Raw genomic sequence first — 22,186 nt, 5'->3', positions numbered from 1 at the left:
ATCAAGTTTATCCAAGAGGGAATTCTTACCAGTTAGATTTTCTATAGAGGACCATGGTAACATTTCTTGTAAAATTCAGGACCATAAATGAACTTGTTTCCTCTTTCTTAAGGCTAATTGTTTTTCCTTTTGTACTTTAAAGTAGGTTCTTCCAGCAACTTGCAATATAGGACAGAACGAATAAAAATACCACTGACACCAAGGTACCCGAGGTCCGTCATTGGCTCTGATAGGGGTAATTTTTTATTTCTCTACCGCACAGACATTACAATGCATGCAACCTCTCTCTGCTTTTCACTAGGGATGTATGTAAACCCTTAAGAAATATATTTTAAGCTTGCCAAATTAGCAATGAATTTCATCTTAAGTGATATTTTGATGGCAACTTTGTTGTTCATTATATTCTAGTAGTGAAGGTGTCTTTTTTAAAAAATAAGAATACTGCATAATTAACAGTTGCTGGTGCTGTTTTTAAAAAAATCATGTGTAGCTCTTTTTGAAGTTCACTATTTTAAAAACCTTGGAAACAAATATATAGGGGTGATGTGAGCTACCTATTTACATTAAATATGTGTTTTTATTGTATTTTGATATTGTCTGTTGTGAACCGCCCAGGGAGCTTCGGCTACGGGGCGGTATATAAATTTAATAAATAAATAAATTAAGATAACTTTTGCAGCTGGCCCACATGCAACTGCCATGACTGTGATTGTGCCGTGGTTCTGACTGTGACACAGTCAGCATGACTGTGCTGTTCTATGCAGGTTCATTGTCCCATTCCGAATGTAGCAGCCCAAGCCTGATAACTCCTCCACAGTCACCACTTAACCTGGAGACCTCGTCCTTCGCCAGTAGCCAGTCGCAAAATTCACTTTCTACCTTGCCCAGGATCTCAGTGAGCCCAGTATCAATAGGACAACGTCGAAAAGACAAGTAAGTTTGGGTTATTCTGCTGATATTTTGGGTAGGGTTAGTTAAAATATTGGTTAAATCTTTAAATAATATATTGGAAAAGTAGCAAAGAACAGGGGGAAATGTGCTAATTACAGAAATTGCTGCCTTCTAGAACCTTTTCAGGTTGGGACTCGCCTTTGACCCCAGTCTGCAGCCTATGGGACTGATTTTTTTTAGTCTGTACTATCTATTACATATTTCTTTTATTTAATGTATAAAAAAGACAAAATTTGTTTATTGTGCTCTAGTGCAACCATTATAGGTTGACCCATGACCCACTGCTGAGTCCAAACCCACCAATTGAAGCCCAGTGTTCTAGAGGACTTCAGGGAATAAAGCAATAAAAGAAAGGGCTGCTACAAGGGCATTCTTGTGTTTGATTGTGGTCATAGGATAGGCAGCTAAGTGACCCATGTTCCAATATAATCTTTTGCAAATAAAACATTTTCTGAGTAGTGGGCAAAGGGAGACAGTACTACAACGTGGACAGTGTAGCCTGATTTCTGACATATTTCTGTGTCACATGAAGTGGGCAGTGTGACGATCCCACCTTTGGCTCCACCTGTCAGGTTCCCACCTGCTTGTGGCTACTGTCTTTCACTAGACACCACCTCAGGACACCACCAGTCAGGATCGTTGTTTTTATTTTTTCTCACTCCGCTCTAGCACAGATCTCACAAAATCCCACTGCACCACCAGTCACTCCCTGTAAACAATACTGCTAGAGACTTTGCCTCAGTCTCTCTATAGCTTGTTACTTTGTGTCTGGGTGCCCTTGCTGTCCACAACCCCCTTGAATCTTTGTCTATAAAGCATACAATCCTGGGTTGCTCTGGATACTTGATGTTGTTACAATATCTCCTTTCACGGCTGCCACCATGTGATACAGTTTCCCTTCAGCCTTGGTAATTACCCTGCCCTCCCTTCTGGTCTGTGTATTCCCAGCCAAGGATCAGGCTTTTGGTAAACCAATAAAAATATTTATTTGATAACACCAGGAAATAACAAGATTACTTTAGGAATGTTGAGCAAGCGTATGGTTTCATATAGTGTCACTCTTATGTTTCTGGTCATATATATACTGTCTAAATATCAGCCAAATATAATCCAACCCTCTCTCAGAACTCTGCCAACCAACCCATCCAAATAAGTCTCCACTAACGACTCTCCAACAACTCTCACCAACCGACCTCCTCTCAACTGTCATCCTCCCATGTATACCTTCAGCCATTCAAACACTCAGCCAATCATCATCCAGCATTCTCCAGCCTTCCAGCCCATGCTGTCCCCCCTCTCATTCAATTCACTTACCATATATCCCTTAATAAACCTGCACTTACCATATTTACAGGTTTTAACATATAAGGACATCACAGGCAGGTCTGAACTGCCCTGTCTTTTCTACCTGAGGATAAGTGTGAGAATATTTTAGCATTGTGCTGAATGTTACTCTGCCCCAAACACGGTAAAATATTCCATACTTAAAAGCTTAAAAAGGGGCTGCATAAATTCATGGCAGGTTCACTGATTCCTGAAGGAGCAGGTTGCATCTGAGCAAAGCTCTTCCAAGGAACAGGAGAGATCCCTACGCAATAGAAATGGGAATCATAGGAGCTCCCAGTCATCACATTGACTGAAATAAGCCCTTTTCTGTACTTGCTGACCTTTGTGCAGCTCCCACTCTGAGCCTGAAAAGAGCGTGGAGGGATGAACGCAGCTTACATATCAACAGGTGTTTGTGGCATAGACATTTATCCATGAATGGGTTGACTGCTGGTCTTCTCCTCCCCTTATAAAAGTGCTCTTAGTTGTTCCCAGGTTATTATTCATTACTTAGCTTTACAGATAGAGGATGTCCTAACAGAGATGCTGGTGAGGTTAGTGTTACATTTTTAGACTTTATTCTGTTGTATTATATTTACCTCGACCTCAGTAATACACCCAACTTGGGCTTGGAATTTTTGCAGTACAACACAGACAAAATAGCTGAGAGTGGATGAGTTCCGTTTCCCAAAAGTGTGCTGAAGCCTAACAAATTCTAGTGGGAGCGGTTATTACTAACTCTTTTTTTTTTTAACGTGGACGTTGGGAACGTTGAAAAATACTCTGACATATCTAAAGCTAGTAGATATGGCTACATGTCTCTGACAGGAGAAAAAAAAAGCAAAGTTGGACAATCCTGTTGGACAATAATTGGAAGAGAATATGAGACTGTCGCTAATATTAAATATATTTCTTGCAATATCTCCACTTAGAGCTTTCATTTGCATGGTAAGGAGGTATTTAGATAGGATATTTCATCATAGTGCTGTAATGGCAGTTTCACCTGAATAATTTCTCTGCCTTGTTGCCAGATGAGGGCATAGAGCCTGTTTTTGAGCCTTGATTTTTCTCCTCAGGAAAGCAACAGCCCCATACTTAAAAGCAGTCATTCAGTACCTGATTCCTGCACCCTCTGATCTCCAGTGGTAAGAAGATGCCCTATATACTGAGGACTGGGCAATACATGAGTCTAGACTAGAGTATGTGGAGTTGCCGCTGGGCTCCCAGACAGGACAGGCTGTTATTTAACTACTGTATGTGTAGCTAGCCTAACACCAGTAAAAGCTCCTGTCATACATCATGGAGGTTCACTGAACCCCTATCTGCTGCTCTGACAAAAATAATTAGGAAATGAAGCTTGCAAAGCATTCTGTTTTCCTCACTTTATATGTTTGCAAAAAGAATATGTGCAAAGATGTTCTACCTGGAAATCAAACTAGGACTGGCTTGCATGTGATGCGGGGCAGATCATTCATGTACGTGGTAGAAACTTAATGCACACTCAGAGAGCACTGAGGGCAATGGAATGGTGGTTCACTGGGGGCTTTGCAGTGCTCCCAGCAGCCCTTTCTTCTGGCTTCAGTCTTGTATTGGGACCTCTTCCCTTAGTTGCTACAAGCAAGCAGAGGTGTGAACACCTTACCCAAAGAAGATCTGTGGCAGCATAGAATATAATCTGCCTGGTTGTGCTGATCAGAGGTTGGCCAGCAAGGCAGGTTCCTTTTGTGTTTCCTTCCAAGATGGAAAGAGGGAAACTTCCAAAATATTTTTTTTCCTAGCAAGGGCTATAAGGATTGGCGAATGCAAGGCGAAGGGGATATCCCTTTTGTATATAGCTGAATGTTCTTTCAGGCTTCCTTCATCCCTACCTCTTTCCTCAAAGCCCCAGTTCACTGAATCATGTTCCAGTTTTTCCCCACCCAAGCTGCATCTCCTTTCCTGTACAAACCATTCCCAAACTAAATCCTGTTTCCCCTTAAATCCCATGCATAAATACACATGTGCTTTCCAGTCCCTTTTTCCTAACCATGCAAAATCCTCATTCCTGGTTTATGTTCTCCTTCTCTCCTACCCATTTCTGATAGCTCTTTTTCTTCTTGTTGTTGTTATATGCCTTCAAGTCTACTACGACTTATGGCGACCCTATGAATCAGTGACCTCCAACAGCATCTATTATAAACCACCCTGTTCAGATCTTGTAAGTTCAGGTCTGTGGCTTCCTTTGTGGAATCAATCCATTTCTTGTTTGGTCTTCCTCTTTTACTACTCCCTTCTGTTTTCCCCAGCACTATTGTCTTTTCTAGTGAATCATGTCTTCTCATTATGTGTCCAAAGTATGATAAGCTCAGTTTCATCATTTTAGCTTCTAGTGATAGTTCTGGTTTAATTTGTTCTAACACCCAATTATTTGTCTTTTTTGCAGTCCATGGTATCCGCAGAGCTCTCCTCCACCACATTTCAAATGAGTTGATTTTTCTCTTACCCGCTTTTTTCACTGTCCAACTTTCACATCCATACATAGAGATCGGGAATACCATGGTCTGAATGATCCTGACTTTAGTGTTCAGTGATACATCTTCGTATTTGAGGACCTTTTCTAGTTCTCTCATAGCTGCCCTCCCCAGTCCTAGCCTCCTTCTGATTTCTTGACTATTGTCTCCATTTTGATTAAGAACTGTACCAAGGTATTGATAATTCTTACCAAGTTCAATGTCCTCGTTGTCAGCTTTAAAGTTACATAAATCTTCTGTGGTCATTACTTTAGTCTTCTTGACATTCAGCTGTAGTCCTGCTTTTGTGCTTGCTCTTTTTCTACCTGAGTCCTTATCCCAGGCCCTTCTCTCCACTTGCCTTCTAGGATCCTTTCAGGACCCAGTTTCTAAAATAAGAGGTGTCAGGATTCAAACCATGGTGGAAATCAGTCACACACACTCAGCTGCATGGCTTCCTTCCTAATCTCAGATAAATGAAAATGGATGATAGCTATTTCATTAAATAGTGGTGAGGGAAATATATTCTGCATGTACACAGAAGCACTCTTTGCTGTATTCGCATTTCCAAAGCAGAACCCTGAAGCAATATGATGAGCAAACCTGCTCCTGCCAGAATGTTCTCTTTTGGCACAACTGTTTATGGGACAGGAGCTCGTCTTGGCTTTACATCAGACAGTCACAGATTTCTTGTTTGGCCTTGGTCAAATCCTTTTCTCAGAGCTTTACTTTCCCACTGCGTATAAGAGATTTAACAGTAAGTTGTGGACAGATTGTATTTTAAGGGTTTACTGCTACAGACTTGCTATCTAAAGGAAAATGATTTGCCTGACATGAATCTGTTATAATGGGAGTGGCTGGGGTGCAAGGAATTGGGTGTGAGTCAAGTGGGAAGAGAAGTCAGACTGGGTGGGGGCATAACTGGGATAAAACTTTGAGCATCACTACTTTTTTGGCATACCGGTTGCCGCTGAATGGTGGCTCCGCCTCCGAAGTGTTTACTTGGCCACCCTGGTTCCTATAACACAGAAATGAGGAACACGTGGCCTGCAGGGTGAATGCAGCCATGCAGGGCTCTCTGTCTGGCCCTTGGTACTCTCCCCAGACCATGCTTCTTCACCAGTCCTGCTTCACGCCTTCCTCTGGTGCTTTTACGTGGCTTGAATGTGTTGTTAAACTGTGTTGTTGCCTCTTGCTAATGTGGATGGAGAGATGGTGGGAAGGGTGTAGACATTTCTGGCTTTTCTGTGGTTGGAATGTAGCCTACTGTAAGAGTAGTTTGTATATTGCTCCACCCACTGTTGCCTCTGGCCCCACACACCACCAGCAAGCGGTCCCCAGAAGGTTGCCCTGGAGGGAATGTGGCCCTTAGGCTGAAAAGAGTGATTCAGGCAGCAGCACTGCATCCTCCCAGAGTGACTGTACGAAGCCCAACTTGTATGAGCAGATCCTCTGTGAGGTCAGTGGACTATCTTATCAACCTGGATTAGCCATTGGCATCAACTGCAGCTCTCCAAGATTTCCAAGAACTCTAGCTGCCCCTGCTAGAGCACACATAGTAATTTATTTTTGTTTACTATTTGACAAGATATATGTACCGTTTAATCAACAAAAACCTCTAAGCAGTTCACATAAAACAATATGAAATGCTCATTAACAATAATACCAAACATCAAAAACAAATGGACATAAAACTAATCCAAATACAGTATAAATAAAATCAGCAGTTTTAAAAATGAATTAACATACTAAATAAACAGGAGAGTGTGTAGCACATGTGGTTAATTCACCCATGACACCCTTGGCCAGAGCTTGGAAAAGTTACTTTTTTGAACTACAACTCCCATCAGCCCAATCCAGTGGCCATGCTGGCTGGGGCTGATGGGAGTTGTAGTTCAAAAAAGTAACTTTTCCAAGCTCTGCCCTTGGCACACGTGTTTCAGTACCTTAAGGAATCCATAGTTCTGTTCTGATCTGAGGTTTATGTTGCAAGTTGAGAAGGAATTGGAGTAAAAGGCAAAGCGTTTGCTGTGAACTGTATATGTCCCGCAGAAGGAACCTCCTGTACAAACAGCAAAATTATGGACATAAATGGTGGAGGAAAGCTGCACCTTCCTTTGCTACCTACAATGGATGTTGATAGCCTGGTCTAGGGTTTTGCATGCCCACAACTACCTGAACTCAAGAAGTTGTGGCTTCTAGTACTATATGTAGGTGAATGGAGCATGCATTTAACCAACTAGGAGTTGTCAGTGAAGCACTGTACACAAACTAGAGTTGAGCTTGGTTTGATCTCAGTTTAGCTGTTTAGCCTCTGTTGTTACTATCTTTCTAAGTGTTTTTTTCTTTTTCTTTTATGCATCCCTCTGCATCTTTCAGATATTTGTTCCGTAATAGGTCTTTTCTGAGAATTCCTGTGGCTCCTAGGCCAAGGTTCTGTTCACTAAGGAGTTTGAGGTTGGCTTGATATAAAGGTTGTCCTTCTCAAGCAGTATTTGCGCACCTTCCCTGTGCTATTTACATGTTTGGATAATTCCCTCCAAAGGAAAAATTGCATGGTAATTGTGATGCTACCATGCAAGCTGCCATTTTTAAATGGCTTGAGGTTTTATTTTTCTACAGCTGCTTAATTTTCTTTGACTAATGTTGTGTTTCCCTGTGTACAAATATTAAATATTAGTATTGTGCTTTCCTTTCTCTTGACTCACAGCCTTATCATCTTGTAGATTTACTTTTGTTGGCTCTGAAGGTTCCCATATTTTTTGTAAATTGCTGTAAGGCTTCCTTCTACGATGTTTTCTAAAATGCATATTATATATCTTCATTTACCTATATATAATATGAATAAAGATGTGTTTTATTTCAGTCGCCATTTAGTTTATACTTCATGTATTTTAATTTTCCCTTTTGTTCTCCTCTCCAAATGCACTTAAAACATTGTTCATCGGGTGTCCGTTTGATTCGGCCACTATACATTGCATGATAATGTCAAAGGAATGCTGCTGCCTACAGCATTTTAGTAACTGTTTTTAAGATGGTCTTTATTCTGCTTTTAAGGGTGAGGGTGGGCATGAGTAATGCATGTCTTTTGCATAATGCAAGTTCCATTTTGTGCGTGTGTGCGCGTCCATGTTTTGAATGTGCCTTCTGCTCATTTCATCCCAAAGGCCATATATGGAAGAACCACGTCATGTTAAAGTGCAGAAGGGCTCTGAGCCGCTTGGAATCTCCATTGTATGTGGTGAAAATGGTGGAATATTTGTGTCTAAAGTGACTGGTGGCAGCATCGCCCATCAGGCTGGCCTTGAATATGGTGACCAGTTACTGGAGGTAAAGGTTTTCTGACTAGTTAACTGACTATTGCTTCTGTTTCTAAACCAGGGATAGTCAGCTTGTTCACAATAAAAAGCCAACAGTTGGTTTAAATACTGGTATTCACAAATTACCAACATTATTTGCATATTTAACTCATTTTCATTAACAGGATGGGATATCACAGTATAGTTAGTGTTTCACTATTTCTACAGTATTCTGAAATTACCACCTTCCAATGTAGGAAACAAGCCAGCCTGGGAAAAATAAGGATTTGGGACTGTATCACCCATTATACAAAGACAAAACTAAGTTTACCGCTGAATATATGTTCAACAGGGAGCTGCAGCCAGCTGTGGGTATCTGATGAGTATACCTACATGTTAACACATGTTTAGAAATGTGTATTGTCACATTCACATACTACACTTTTAAGCTTAAACTGTTAATAAAGGGAATCCTAAAAACTGGAAAACCAAATTGTTTGAGCTTCCTTTGACTTGCCTCCTTGCTAAGACTTCTGGAATTGTTGCTATCAAGTTTCGCAACATTGCTGCAGTTCTGAGATGCCTAAAAAGAAGAGCATACAGACCCTACAAAAGTGTCCATTACTCATGTTGGCTTCATCTAGCGGGAGGAAACAAATGCTGGTCAGATTGTCATCAGTTGCACTCATCCTTTGCTACGGGTGAAGATTTTAATCTGAACCTTTACTCCCCTGTCCTGCCCTTCAAACTGATAAGTGCTATTGGTGATATGCATCCCCAGATCCTGGAACAAATTTTTAAGCTGGGAGAAATGTTCATGGAGCACTTATTTGAATTCAAGGGATTGTCCACAGGCCTTGTGTTTCCATCCATCGTTTAAACCTTTTAAGAAGTTTTAAAAACTATTTACTGATCATTTAGAAGTTATTACTCTTTGGTATCCCATCAACCTCAAAAAATAGTTAACCTTCAAATGTGAAATGCATTTACTTCCTTATGTGTGTGTGAAATATAAAATGGGGAATCTGTGAAGTTTCTCTTTTGAAAAACTCTTTAGAAAAACCTTTCTGTATTTCAGTAGGATGGTAAGTTATCCACATACAATAGTCAGGTCAAACTGTCAGCTTGTATGATAGTATTGATTTTTCTTCAAAGTGGTAATTAAATAATATGGAATCAGTAGTGGCACTCTTTTATCCACCCTGCCTTGAACTTGACAAATACCTTACACCACAGATCCAATAAATTTGGGGAAAATCAAGTTTCAAAAAGCAATATGAACTTAAGTGGGAAAATCTATACTTATTTCATCAGTGAGAATAGGCTGCTGAATGCATGTGTCTTCCTCCCCTGCAGTTTAATGGAATAAATCTGCGGAATGCTACAGAACAGCAAGCTCGGCTGATCATTGGACAGCAGTGTGACACCATAACTATCTTAGCACAATACAACCTACACATGTTCCAGCTTGGCAATCACTCAAGATCCAGGTAAGCTTGGTTAGACCGTACCCAGGCAGGCCTATGCCACGTAAATTGATAGTTCTGGCTATCTCAGACAAGGTATCATGGCTTGTGCTAACCATGGTTAGAACCCAGACAATAGGTTTCAGTTTCCAAATCAGCAACAGGTATACTTCAGCTTTTACCAACCTGGTGCTGTCCAGATATTTTGGACTACAACTCCCAGCAGCCGAAACCAGCACAGTCAAGCTGCTGCTGCTTGTCTAGTTTTCATTTTTCATCCTCTTAGCACTAAGGTTTTCTCCTGTCTCTGCAATGCAGCAGCCTCTGGAGGCTGACAGATTAGCCATAGTTATGATGTAACAATGGAGACATTACACCAAATCATGATGTCCCAACTGAGCCACTGTGAAATAGATATTTTCCCCGAGGAGATAAAAGCTTCTGGTGGAAAGGGTGCAGATAGTTTTTCTTGTCAGTTGAACTGCCTTTTTGAGTGAGAGAACTGAGTGCCAGTCTCAACATTTATCTGAAACAATGAAGCGGGGGGGGGGAGATGTCCCATACCATCTGTTTTGGAATTCAGTGGATAGGAGCAAATTCTGTTACTCCAGCATCTGGTACAGTCTGGAGAAGGTGCTAACATCTACACCAGCCTTTCCCAACCAGTGTGCCTCCAGATGTTGTTGGACCACAACTCCCATCAGCCTCAGCCAACATTGCCAATGGTCAGAAAAGATGGGAATTGTGGTCCAACAACATCTGGAGGCACACTGGTTGGGAAAGGCTGATCTGCACCAACCAACCTATCCTTGCTGCAGCAGTTGTGCCTTGTTCACTCTGGGACCAGCTGTTTTTGTCTACTGGGGAGAACAGCTGATCCCAGAATAAGCAAGATGCGGCTGCTTTTGAAAAGCCAATTGCTGCAGCTTCTGGCAAGGACAAGAAGAGATCTGTAGACATCAGGGGGAGCCGTCCTTAAACTTTGGGGGCAGAATAGGATACAAAGCTAATATTTCATTCTCCATTCCCCTGTCCACCCCCACTTATTTGTTAGAAAAAAACTTGGTTGGAATGGAAGGAAGCAGACTGGCAGTCTTCTTCATGTTGAGGGACCCACTGTTACTACTGCACTCAGAAACAGCCTGAGCAGGGAGTTGAAGCTGTCAACAACTTGATTTTGAAATTCAGATCCTGTTTATCCCTGGAATCTAAATACCTGTTTAAAATACCTAAAGATCTGGAACTGTGTGGAGATACTGCATTTTATCACCTTTTAATTTCATTGCTGTTGTTTGTTCTCCCTTTAATTGGAGCTCCCGGCTGGAACCTGTGAGCAGTCATTCCACTCCACAAGGCAGCGGAGGTGCAACCCCCGACAGCCATTCCATCATCGATACTGTGAGCGAACAGGATGAAGGGACCATGACACCTCCATCTAAGCAGACCACTCCAACTACCAGTCCCCGCAATTCAATGAGGTAAGCTGCTTCCTCATTTCACTGAATGCAAACATGTACGCTGTATCTGTGTTTAAACGGGCTCCCGTTTTTTAAATGGTACTTGGCAGCTGTTCTGTGATCGTTCTAGGCCACCATTTCTCAAATTGTCCTGCATGGAACCCTGAGGTTCCGTGAAGCAGTCAGAGAAGAAAAAAGTTGTAATGACAGACAAGCATGCACCGTGTGTGAATTCCATTGAGCTGCAGCCATGGGGATTAAATGCACTACTTAAGCGATTGTCCTGGAAATCCCTTCCCCTTCTTCCCTTCCCATGCCACACTTTCCAAAGGTTAAATCAGTAGCGCTCAGTGAAACAGTGTGGGCAGAGGAGCGTTGCTTACCTAACTTCCCAACATGGCAGCAGGGAGCTCAGTGCAATACAGCACAGCAGCAGAGCCGATCCACTCCTCCCGGCTGCCTTGTGCCTCCCCCTCTCCTTAACTGGGTTAACACTTGCCCTGGAGATCTTTCAACCCTCTCTTTGCACCACTGAGCTGCAGCCTAGCGACAAGGATTTAATATGCTGCTCCTTTAAAGCTGACAGAGAGGTAAGAACTCCTGTCTCTGATCAGAGCTGAGGCCTTAAGGATGACAAGCAAAACAAAGGCGTCCCCCATCAGAGCTCAGAAGATCAACAGCAAAGTTTTTCAAAGTTTGAAAACTGCTGCTTTTAAAAGTTGCCACTCTGGCTGGCCCTTCCTTGCTTATTCTCCCAGTAAACAACTTACTACTTCCCCCGCCTTTTTTAGCCATTTTAAACTGTTTTACTGCAAGGCTTCCTCTGATGTTTTGTGTAAAATTAAGGGTTCCGCCACTGCAAAATTGAGAACTGCTGATTTAGATTGATTAAAGGAGCAGGGTTGAAGGCTGGGTACTGAATTTGACAGCAGAAGCTCCACTTCTGCGAGGAGCATGGTTCATGGCTGCATTACTCTTCTCTAGGGCCAAGTAATGCAATGGGGGGGAGAGAATTCCCAAGTATAATGCTGAATCCAGATCTGTGGCGGGAAAATAAAATTCATCTCAAACCATGCCCTAAAGAACTTGTATTTTTCAGTTGAAACATTGTTTGGGCCTCTCCTGCAGAGCCAGGAGCTGGCAATGGAACAATAATTGGAACTGAGGGACTGGGGACCCTCAGCTGGGGTTGGGTTGGTAAGAGAGGATTAGCTTGCAAAACAGGCCTTGGGTCTTTTTGTCTCTTGCTTATTGAAAGGAATTCTGTAGACACAAGTAAAGGGACGCCTGAACCTAGAACTGTTGTCATTAAGAAGTCCCAAGTGGAACTCGGAATCCAAATCTGTGGTGGAAACCTGCATGGAATATTTGTGTCTGATGTAGAAGACGACAGCCCTGCCAAAGGACCCGATGGACTGGTGCTTGGAGACATGATACTTGAGGTAAACTGCAGGTATAAAATGAAGATGGGTGGTGGTTTAAACCCTCACAGCATTCGTGGATGTGAAACCCATTGTGTACATGAGAAATGGAGCATGTTCATATTCTTGATTTTTAATCTGCCTGTTTTGAAACTTCATGAATATGTGTTTCTGTGTGTGGCATTCTGAGCCAAACTACAATTATGTATAATTGTGTTTTTCCAACTGTGGGAAGCTGGGACCTTGTGAACAGTGTTGGTCTGTGTGTGGGGGTGCTCTACTTTTTTCCTACCACCCATTTGGCCACTCAGCTGCCCCAAAAAAGAGGCTGTATCTTTTTCCCCATGGAAGACAAAGCACCTTTAAACCCTTGCTGGCTAGCTATGTTTTTGGACTGAGCCAGAGTTGCCATTTCCACTATTGCTCAGTGAAGACAGAGAGTTCTTAATGCAGTGTGAATGTATTTCCTTTCCCTCCTCTTTTGGCATGGTCAGTCTCAAGTCTCATATATCACACTTTAGTTGCTGAACACACACATCAGACTGGTGACAAGGGTGGTGGGCATCCACAAAAGCAGGGAACGGAGAAGGGGGAGGGGACCCAGGATGCCGTAGGAAGAAAATGCAGATAAAAAGGTACCAATGATATTATTTGAAAAAGTAAAAAAGTGTGTGCCCAACGCGTTTCGGCCATATAAACCTCGGCCTTCGTCAGGGGCTGCAACAAATAAACATAAAGTAAATCATTACTTAATCCATATCAAATTGCTATACATATTTTACAACCGAACCATGAGCAGAAAAGGGAACAAACTGCTTACTCACATACCAAACTTAGAATCTGTCAACAAAGTCGTCTAGTAGTCAGAATGTACAAATATAGCAAATATACTGTGATATTACACAGTGAAGAGAGTCAGGTAACTATTATGGTGTGAAGCACAGAGTTAAATACACATGCCTTTTTATCTGCATTTTATTCCTACGGCATCCTGGGTTTCCACCACCCCATCCTTTCTCCGTTCCACACACATCAGACTTTAGATTTCAGCTGTTCTTATTTCAGCTGTTTTTATTTTTTTATTGTTTTGCAGTATGGATCTGTTGACATGCGGAATAAAACAGCTGAGGAAGCTTACCTTGAAATGCTCAAGCCAGGTGAAAATGTTAGAATAAAAGCTCAGTACAGAATAGAAGAATTCAACAAGATCAAAGAGTTACCTGGAGATGGGTTCTATGTCAGGTATTTAAAAATTATTGAAATGATTTATCAGCCACTATGATGGGCGAATCACACAAACATGAGCATTTCTTTCAGCACTTGATAGCTTGCAGCTGAATGTGTATATTGGCTACACTGACAGCATTGTGTTCATTTCATTTGAGTTTACAAAGAATAGGAAAGTTCTGTCTGCAGTAACTTAATCTGCCGTGGCTCATTTGCACATGTAAATTGTCACTTGTTGTCGTAGTCAACCAGGGTGAACATGCATCCACCTTTCATGAGTACAACTCAATAACCTGCCTACCTAATTGGCATCAAGAGGTGAATCCCAATAAGCCCAGCTGCATATTTCCTTACTTGATGGATGTAGATCCTGTAAATAGAGAACTGAACTTTGAATCCAGCACAGTCACAGATATGTTGAGGATTCTTAGATGGTTTCATAGCTAACAATATAAATTCTTAAATAAAATAAAAAAGTAAAACTCAGCCTCTGCCCCCACCAACATCTGCAATATGGTGAAGATAGCACTGGTCTGTCTTTCAGCAGGTGGCTATAATGGCTGCTTATAATGTATGCGAAACACATGGTTCTAGTGCTGCATGTATTTTTAGTATTTGCCCTGAAGCTTCAGGATATGGTAGCATAGACCAATCCCTCTTATTAGGTTGGATCCAGACTAAGTTAGTTGAACTTAAATCCCATTGGGATCAAATTAGACATGTCTTAACTCCCAGTGAAATCAATGGGAATTATGTTCATTGGAAAGAGCAATCCAAACTATCGGATGTCAACGTAATTTACACCGGGGTAAATTATGAGAGTGTAACTTACCCTATTCCAGGAAGCGAGGCTACTGCTGGCTGAGCCAACCCAATCCTAGCAAATGAAAAGTAGGCCTTTAAAATGGAGTTTGACTTACACTGGCAAAAAAAGATGGTGCAAGTACTGCTGGGTTGCTAGGTCACTTGACTGAACTAAACAGAGTTTGGAATAGGGGTAAATTTCCCCCTGCCCTCTCCCACCCACACCACTCCCCTGAAACACCCCTTTTTGGGGACTTACCCAGACTTTGGCTGAGCTGGCTTTGGCTACGATAGAGGATTTACACCGGTGTATCTCTGGCTGAGCTAGGATGAGGGACTTCAGCTGACATAGCCCCAGTTGAGCCCAGGCTCAGTCGGAGATCCCCCTATTCCAAACTCCACTGATCCCAAGGGATCTTGGAGTTTGGATTGCTCCCTAACTTGGTCTAGATCCAACCCATTAAAAAGATAAACATACTCTCTAAGTCAGCCTTTCCCAACCAGTGTGCCTCCAGATGTTGTTGGACCACAACTCCCATCTTTCCTGACCATTGGCAATGCTGACTGAGGCTGATGGGAGTTGTGGTCCAACAACATCTGGAGGCATACTGGTTGGGAAGGCTGCTCTAAGTAGATAAGGGTTGTGGGGTAGTCATGCCAAAATCAGGGCATGGAAAGTGTCACCTCCCCCTGCCTCAGATCAGGAGATTCCTAGTTCGCGTCCTGGAGTCTCTGAGATAAAGCATGGCAAAAATAATGTTTCTTCTTTTTTTGCAGGGCACTTTATGACCGGCTGGCAGAAGTAGAACAGGACTTGAGTTTTAAGAAGGATGACATTTTGTATGTTGATGACACCTTGCCGCAAGGGAACTTTGGTTGCTGGATGGCATGGCAGCTTGATGAAAATGCCCAAAAGCTAGAAAGAGGACAGATTCCCAGCAAATACATGTAATGAAATCTCTGAGATGTAAATGACATTTACCTCAGTGCTAAATGTGGGCAGTTATGATGAAGTATGAATGAAAGCCAAGCATTTCATTCTTCAAAGCTTTGTAGTTAATGCTGGAGGGTGATTAAGTTTCCCAGTAGAGTTACTTGAGAGAGATGGCATGCTTTAAGAACTCCTAATTACAGAAGCTATTCTGTCAAGTCATTTTTAGTGCTGTTGATTGTTGCCCACCACCTAAAAATGGAAAGGACTTTGTTTTTGTTTTATTTTTATTCAGACACTGCCTAAGTGGCTTCCTGTAGCCATGCTGCAGCACTTTTAGACAAGGATGGCATCCATATTTAATTTGGGGCCTTGGGTTGGAACATAAGACAGCACCACGTTTTCTCTTTTAATGCACTCAATTAATGTTTGCTTTTTTGATCAAGATCAAGGGGCAGAATCGGGCACCACTGCTTCAGCTCAGATCTTGATATAACGATGTGTATGCTTGAAGCCAATGAGGAAAAATGTTCCTGGTTCTGGCTGCTCCCCTTATACTTCTTGGTTTTCACTCGCTCTCAGACTTTTCGCTTGATCATTTTGCACTCTTCCTTTCTCTTTCTCACTTGTTGCAATCGCTTCTCATTTAATTTTCCCACCTTGTCTGAGAACTATAGAATCACAGAATTCTAGTACAGGCATAACCCCTGCTCTCTCTTATGTCGTATGACCCTTGAATCTATTTATTTTTTCCTTTTCTCCTTGCTTACAGTTTCCATACCTACCCACATAGGTGACCATTATACACCAAAGAAAGTGGACTCTAGCCCACAAAAGCTCATGCCCCAAGATCCTTGGTGGTTTTTGCTGCGCTAGACAAACAGGGCTACCCCTTCAGTATTGATCTCAGGATAGTCCTCTCAAGAATCAGAGTTAGCTCATTAATGGCACAACTAAAAGTCCTTCACTGAAGAGTCTCTCCTTAACTGAATATCTCTATTATGTAAAGGGTCTTTCAGGGTCCCTTTTTCACACCACCTGTGGTCTTAGGGAAGCAATGGCTCAGCACTATAAAACTTTTCCCCCTCCTCACTACTGCCCCCAATAGTGTAGGCGAAGGCTGTGTGGCCCCAGCCCTTCAAAAGTGGGGTGGAGAAGGGAAGGTTCTGTAACCAGACACAGTTGTATAAAAATGGCATACATGCTATTCTCCACATTGCAACAGTCTTTTTATAAGACCAGGTTACTTGTCATTAGATGTAGCAAGCTGTGATCTAGTAGCGCAGTCAAATGTGTTCTTGCCAGACAACTGGTGTTGTAGAAAAAATATTTGAGGAGGCAGATGGCATGCCCTGTGGATATGAAAGTGGTCACTCTTATCCTGATAAAAAATGATTACCCACTGCAATGGTTTTCATACTTTCTACCCTCAGGAACCTTTTTTCACAGCACCTTGCCTGTCGAGCTCATTCTGTCTCCTATAGAACTCTAAGTTATTGCAAAGGATTCTGGTGTGCACACCCAGTTTACCGGGGCCATTGGTTGCCCTCACTGTTACCCTGAGGATGGACCGCAGAACATGCCCAGCACTTCCCTCTAGCTGTGTGTTTCAAGGAGAGAGAGCAGCAGCAGTGAGTTATGCTCCTACTGGAAGAAAGGGCAGTATATAAATCTAATAAATAAAATAAAATAAATCTTTCAGGACAATTGATTTTCACCATGAAAAACTCTGAAAATCTTCTGGGGTTATGCAGAACACAGTTTGAAACCAGTGAGTTGGCACAAGCAGTGGGAATTAGGTGAGAATACACTCTTTCATCAAGTTGCAGCACATAGGCCCAGTTCACACACAGTGCTAAACCAAATCATGCCTTAACACAAATGTGTGGATTCCTGATTCCCTTGGTCCTCCTGCTGCCATACTAGCCGTGGTTTGACTTATCTTTGTGTCCGAAGCTGTGTTTGTGGTTTGGTTTGATTGTACCACATAGTATAATCAAAGACAAGCCGCAAGCCCAGGTTTGGCTGTAATGCTAAGCCAACCTATGACTTAGCTCTGGGTAGCGAAGTGGCAGTAGGACCAGGGAAGACACGCAGGGGCCACAATCTTCTGCTAAACCATGGTTTGGGTTAGCATTACAGCCAAACCGAGTCACAGTATCCTCAAGTCAACTACGTATGACTCTGTGGAGAGACTCATTGTTGATTTTAATAGTATCCATATTCTGTTCACTAGCATTTCAAACTTTGATTAACCCAACAATTTCTTTGTAGGATGGAGCAGGAATTCTATAGGAGGCACAGCATGTCTGAAGCTAAAGATGAGAACAGCTCTGCAAAGACAACGTCAGCAGCAGCTCGAAGATCATTCTTTAGGAGGAAACATAAACACAAACGCAGCGGGTCCAAAGATGGAAAGGATTTGCTAGCCCTTGATACCATCAGCACAGACTCCATTCCTTTTTTGGATGGCAAGTGACTCACTGAATTTAGTTGACACACTACAAAATTATCTATCTATATTTGCACTTTGGTAAAGGAAGGCCCATCACTTTGAGTTAAAAACAAACAAATGGGAGTTGCAGCAAGTGTGTGTGTGGGGGGAGGGAGGGCTAGCCTGCCACAGCCACTGTGTGTTCGTAGCTGTATTATACTGCCCAAATACCAGAATAATTATACATCTCATTTCCCACCCACTTTCTTAATCTTTTGCATGCAAGGTAGATTAGTGTGGCCCATAACTCTTTATACTTGTATATACAAGACCAGTGCGCAGATGACAAGTTCCTATTCCACAGGGCCCTGTCTTTCCCAGAGAGGTACCTTTTGGCTCCTTTCCATAGCATTTCCTACTCTGCAGGAAGCTGCAAACTATAAAGTGCTTAAGCAGCTTGAAGCACAGCCCATACCCCTTTCTCTCTTTGACATACAGAGTAGGTCAGCAGCTGGCAGGATCCTTACAGGCCTTAGTTCCTCTAGACTAGCAGTGCGGTGCCAGTCCTTCCCATTTAGCCCGTAAGGCCATTTTGACCAAGCGACACCTACCTGCCCTACACCTGACATCATACATGATATGCATAGTGCTTTGTAAGCAGTGGAAATGATAGTTGGAAATTGCAAAATGCTGTGCAATATGTTCTTCAGGCCCCAGTGACCAACTGCTCAGGGCTTGCATAGTGTATGCAGAAATGGGTCACCTGATGTCATTAACAGGTGTACAGCCCTGCCTATCTGCCATACTTGGCCTTCAGGGGATGGGGGAAATAAGGATCTGTCCCATTTTGCAGATCCAGTTCTCCTACCCCGTGCACTAGATTATACAGCCATGAGAGTGGCTGTATACTGTAGCCAGTGTGGATTTTCCACATTCCGCAGTGTTAAATTCAAAATACCCCCCATGCCATTCTCATGCTTCCCATAAGCTCATTTCAAAACAAAACCTTACAAAAATTACAGTCCTGAACTCAGAAATGCTTGCTTAACAACCCTGTAAATTTTCATGGTGATACACAAAACAGTCAGAGAGAATAGAGAGTTCAAAGTCTAAAAAGAGAGAAAAAATCCCCAGAGCCCTTTTGGACTTTTTTCTCTGAGAGTTCTCATAATCTGTTGAAATTCATTAAAAATCAGCCATGTTCACAGAGAACCTATAATCCTATTACTGACCTTGCCCCATACTCTGACCTTCATCTTCTGCAGTTTAAAAGTTAAAAAAAATGCCTGGCTGATTTTAAATTAATTTAAGAAATTTTGGCTTGAACTCAGTGATAGTGTTGGGCATGCTCAGTAAGAACCAACTGACAGTGTTCTAAAAGCCAGAGTCACAGCTGCTTGGCTTGGCTAATCAGGGGGCCACACCCACACCAGACTTTGATTTCACTTAAGACAGTCATGGCTTCCCTCAGAGAATCCTGGGAAGTGTTGTTTGTGAAGGGTGCTGAGAGGTGACTCCTATTCCATTGACAGAGCTCCAGTGGCCAGACTGGTTTAACAGTCAGCCATTCTAATTGAAGGTCTGTGAGGGAAACAGGGCCTCTCCTAGCAACTCTCAGCACCCTTCACTAACTATACTTCCCAGGATTCTTTGAGAGAAGCCAAGACTGTCCAAAGTGAAATAAATGCCTGGTGTGGATGTGGCCAGGGACAGCTTTGGTTTAAATTTGGGTGGGAGGCTACATGTGCCTGCTGTAGAATAAAAAGGTGGGGGAAACGCTGAAAAGCAATGATACTCTTCACAAGGTTTTCCTTTTGGAAAGGAAAGGGGCTATCCTTCTGCCCAGTTCCCACCCACCCAATCTCCTGCCCTCCCCGGGGTCAGTGTTGGATTACAACCTGGTAGACCAGGGTTTGAATCCCCACACAGCCATGAAGGTCACTGGGTGACCTTGGGCCAGTCACTGCTTCTCAGCCTCAGAGAAAGGCAATGGTAAAACCACCTCTGAATACTGTTTACCATGAAAACCCTATTCATAGAGTCGCCATAAGTCGGGATCGACTTGAAGGCAGTCCATTTCCATTTTCAAACATGAGTGCAGAGAAATAAATCCCACTGAACTCAAAAAGTATGCAACTGATCAAACCCATCCTCCCTTCTCCCTCCTATCCCCTCCCTCTTGCCCCTCCCCCTTCGTTTCCCCTTCCTCCTCCCCATGGCCAGTTTTACCTATTTTAAGCATGATAGCACAGGAGTAAATACCATTGAAATAGAGTTCAAATGATCAAACCTGCCCTCCCCTCCCCCTTCCTTTGCTCCCCTCCAATCTGCTCCTTCTCCTTCCCCCTCCTCCCCCCCCATGGTCAGCTTTACCTATCCTAACCATGTTTGCATAGGATTAAATCCCATTGAACTCAGTAAGCATGCAAATGATCAGACCTCCCTTTCCCCTTCTTCCCCTCTCCTCTTCCTTCCTCCTCCCCTCCCCTCTTCCTTCTTCCTCCTCCCCTGCCCACTCCAGCCCTCCCTCCCCCCCAGGTCAGTTTTACCTATCCTAAGCATGATTGCACAGGAGTAAATCCCACGGAACTCAATAAACCTGCAAATGATCAAACCTGTCCTCCTCCTGCCTACTCCCATCCCCCTCTGTCCTTCCTCTCCTCCCTCCTCTTCCTCCTCCTCCCCTTCCCATCCCCTGTGGTCAGTTTCATTGATCCTAAGCATGATTGCAGGGGAGTAAATCCCACTGAACTCAATAAACATGCAAATGATCAATCTATTCTCAGCAAACTTGCACAGGATCCCATTTCTTACCTCCCGGATTAAAAAGCAGAGCAATTCAATAATAGGCCAAAAACCTTGCGGTTTAAGAATGCACCTATAGCCCACAGCTATTTCTATCAAACCTTAAAAAGCAGGGAAATTGGGCAGCTATAGTGAATGCAGCAGGGGAGCTGACCTCTCAGATATTGTACTGCCCTACAAATTGGTCAAAATGCAAACACAATTTAGGTTGGTCTTTCACAGTCCAATCCACTTCCTGTGTAGCTTGCAAGAATTTGGTAACATATGCCTTTGAGCAACACCTGCAATCAGCCCAAATAATAGAAAGAAGGCATGTGCTGTGCTGATCTTGTTTTAGCAGGGAGGAAGCAACATTATGAAGACAGCTGATATAGTTCAGATGGTCACTTTAAATATGTCTGGTTTACTTTGTAATTTTAGTGAAGTTTCCTATAGGAAATCATATTCTTTTGTTTCTGTTTCTGTGAATATGTGAAGTACACCAACACTTCACAAAATTTACACTAAAAAAACTCCAAAAACAATTGTGGCACTGACTATTCTGCAGAATAATCTCCAGTGGACATGAGGAGTGCCTCAGTTTGCACAAGATAAAACAGTGGGTGGTGACATATATTCTAGCAAAATTCTAGGTGTGCTCTATGTTTTTAATTGACCGTGCCCACCTTGCCTTAAATGAAGTGATCTAAACATAGCAGGCTGAAAACATGCATCCTCTTTTTTCCAACAGCTAGAGTCATTGCTTAAGTAGCAACATATTGTAATCAGTCTGATTTTACATCAAACTGCAGTGTCAGATTCAACTGTTAATGCACCCAAAATAAAAATAGAATGTAACCTCCAATTTGAAACACAAAAGACTATCTTCAGCATCATATGACATTGACCAATAAAAAGGTTTTGAAATTAATAAAAATAAATTTGACACAGATTTCTGGGATGAATAATGAGGGAAATAAAATTTTCTAGATTAGATTCTGTGTAGAAACATTAGTAACAATGGAAAGAAGCAAAGTAAGAACACCAACAAACATTCAAAAATACAATTCTTCATATTTGGAGATGGCAGGTGTTGCCACCACTCACCATATGCTCAGAGGCACATGTTACCAAATTCTTCCAAGCTACACAGAAAGTGGATTGGACTGTGAAAGACCAACCCAAATAGTGTGTGCATTTTGACAAATTTGTAGGGCAAGTCCAATATCTCAGACAGGGGGTCAGGTCTGCTGCTCCCCTGGTGCATTCACTATAGCTGCCCAATTTCCCTGCTTTTAAAAGTTTGATAGAAATATCTGTGAGCTATAGGTACGTTCTTAAACTGCAAGGTTTTTAGTCTATTAGTGAATAAATATTGCTGATTTCAGAGCCCTTTGTAAATATTGTATAGCAATATTTGTATAGCAATATTTAGTCTTTGTAAATATTGTATAGCAATATTTATATAGCAGTATTTGGTCTTCCAGTAACAGTGACATAAACCCTTGTCACCCAGCATCCCATGCACAATGCAAGTTTTCCTTCCGGGAAATGCAGCTGAGCAGAACCTGATTGGTAGGTAGGCTTAGACAACCAA

At 42.4% G+C, this 22,186-nt stretch overlaps 1 protein-coding gene across 2 annotated transcripts in view; it reads left to right on the top strand.

The window, feature by feature from the left end:
- Positions 1–22,186, top strand: part of DLG5 (discs large MAGUK scaffold protein 5) — a 158,074-nt gene that overhangs the window by 121,326 nt on the left and 14,562 nt on the right. Inside the window, exons 20-28 of one of the 2 annotated variants that reach the window (XM_061634894.1) lie at positions 146–235; positions 765–933; positions 7,934–8,096; positions 9,422–9,555; positions 10,845–11,009; positions 12,247–12,430; positions 13,503–13,651; positions 15,218–15,388; positions 17,646–17,842. In XM_061634894.1, coding sequence (XP_061490878.1) covers positions 146–235; positions 765–933; positions 7,934–8,096; positions 9,422–9,555; positions 10,845–11,009; positions 12,247–12,430; positions 13,503–13,651; positions 15,218–15,388; positions 17,646–17,842 — 1,422 coding nt within the window. Of the gene's footprint in view, positions 1–142; positions 236–764; positions 934–7,933; positions 8,097–9,421; positions 9,556–10,844; positions 11,010–12,246; positions 12,431–13,502; positions 13,652–15,217; positions 15,389–17,645; positions 17,843–22,186 lie in introns of both variants that reach the window. The other variant, XM_061634893.1, reaches the window with a different exon arrangement.

Source organism: Rhineura floridana, chromosome 7, assembly GCF_030035675.1.
Source record: "Rhineura floridana isolate rRhiFlo1 chromosome 7, rRhiFlo1.hap2, whole genome shotgun sequence".
NCBI lineage: Eukaryota > Metazoa > Chordata > Lepidosauria > Squamata > Rhineuridae > Rhineura > Rhineura floridana.
The sequence above is the reverse complement of the archived record's forward strand: the minus strand, read 5'-3'. Positions and strand labels throughout refer to the sequence as shown.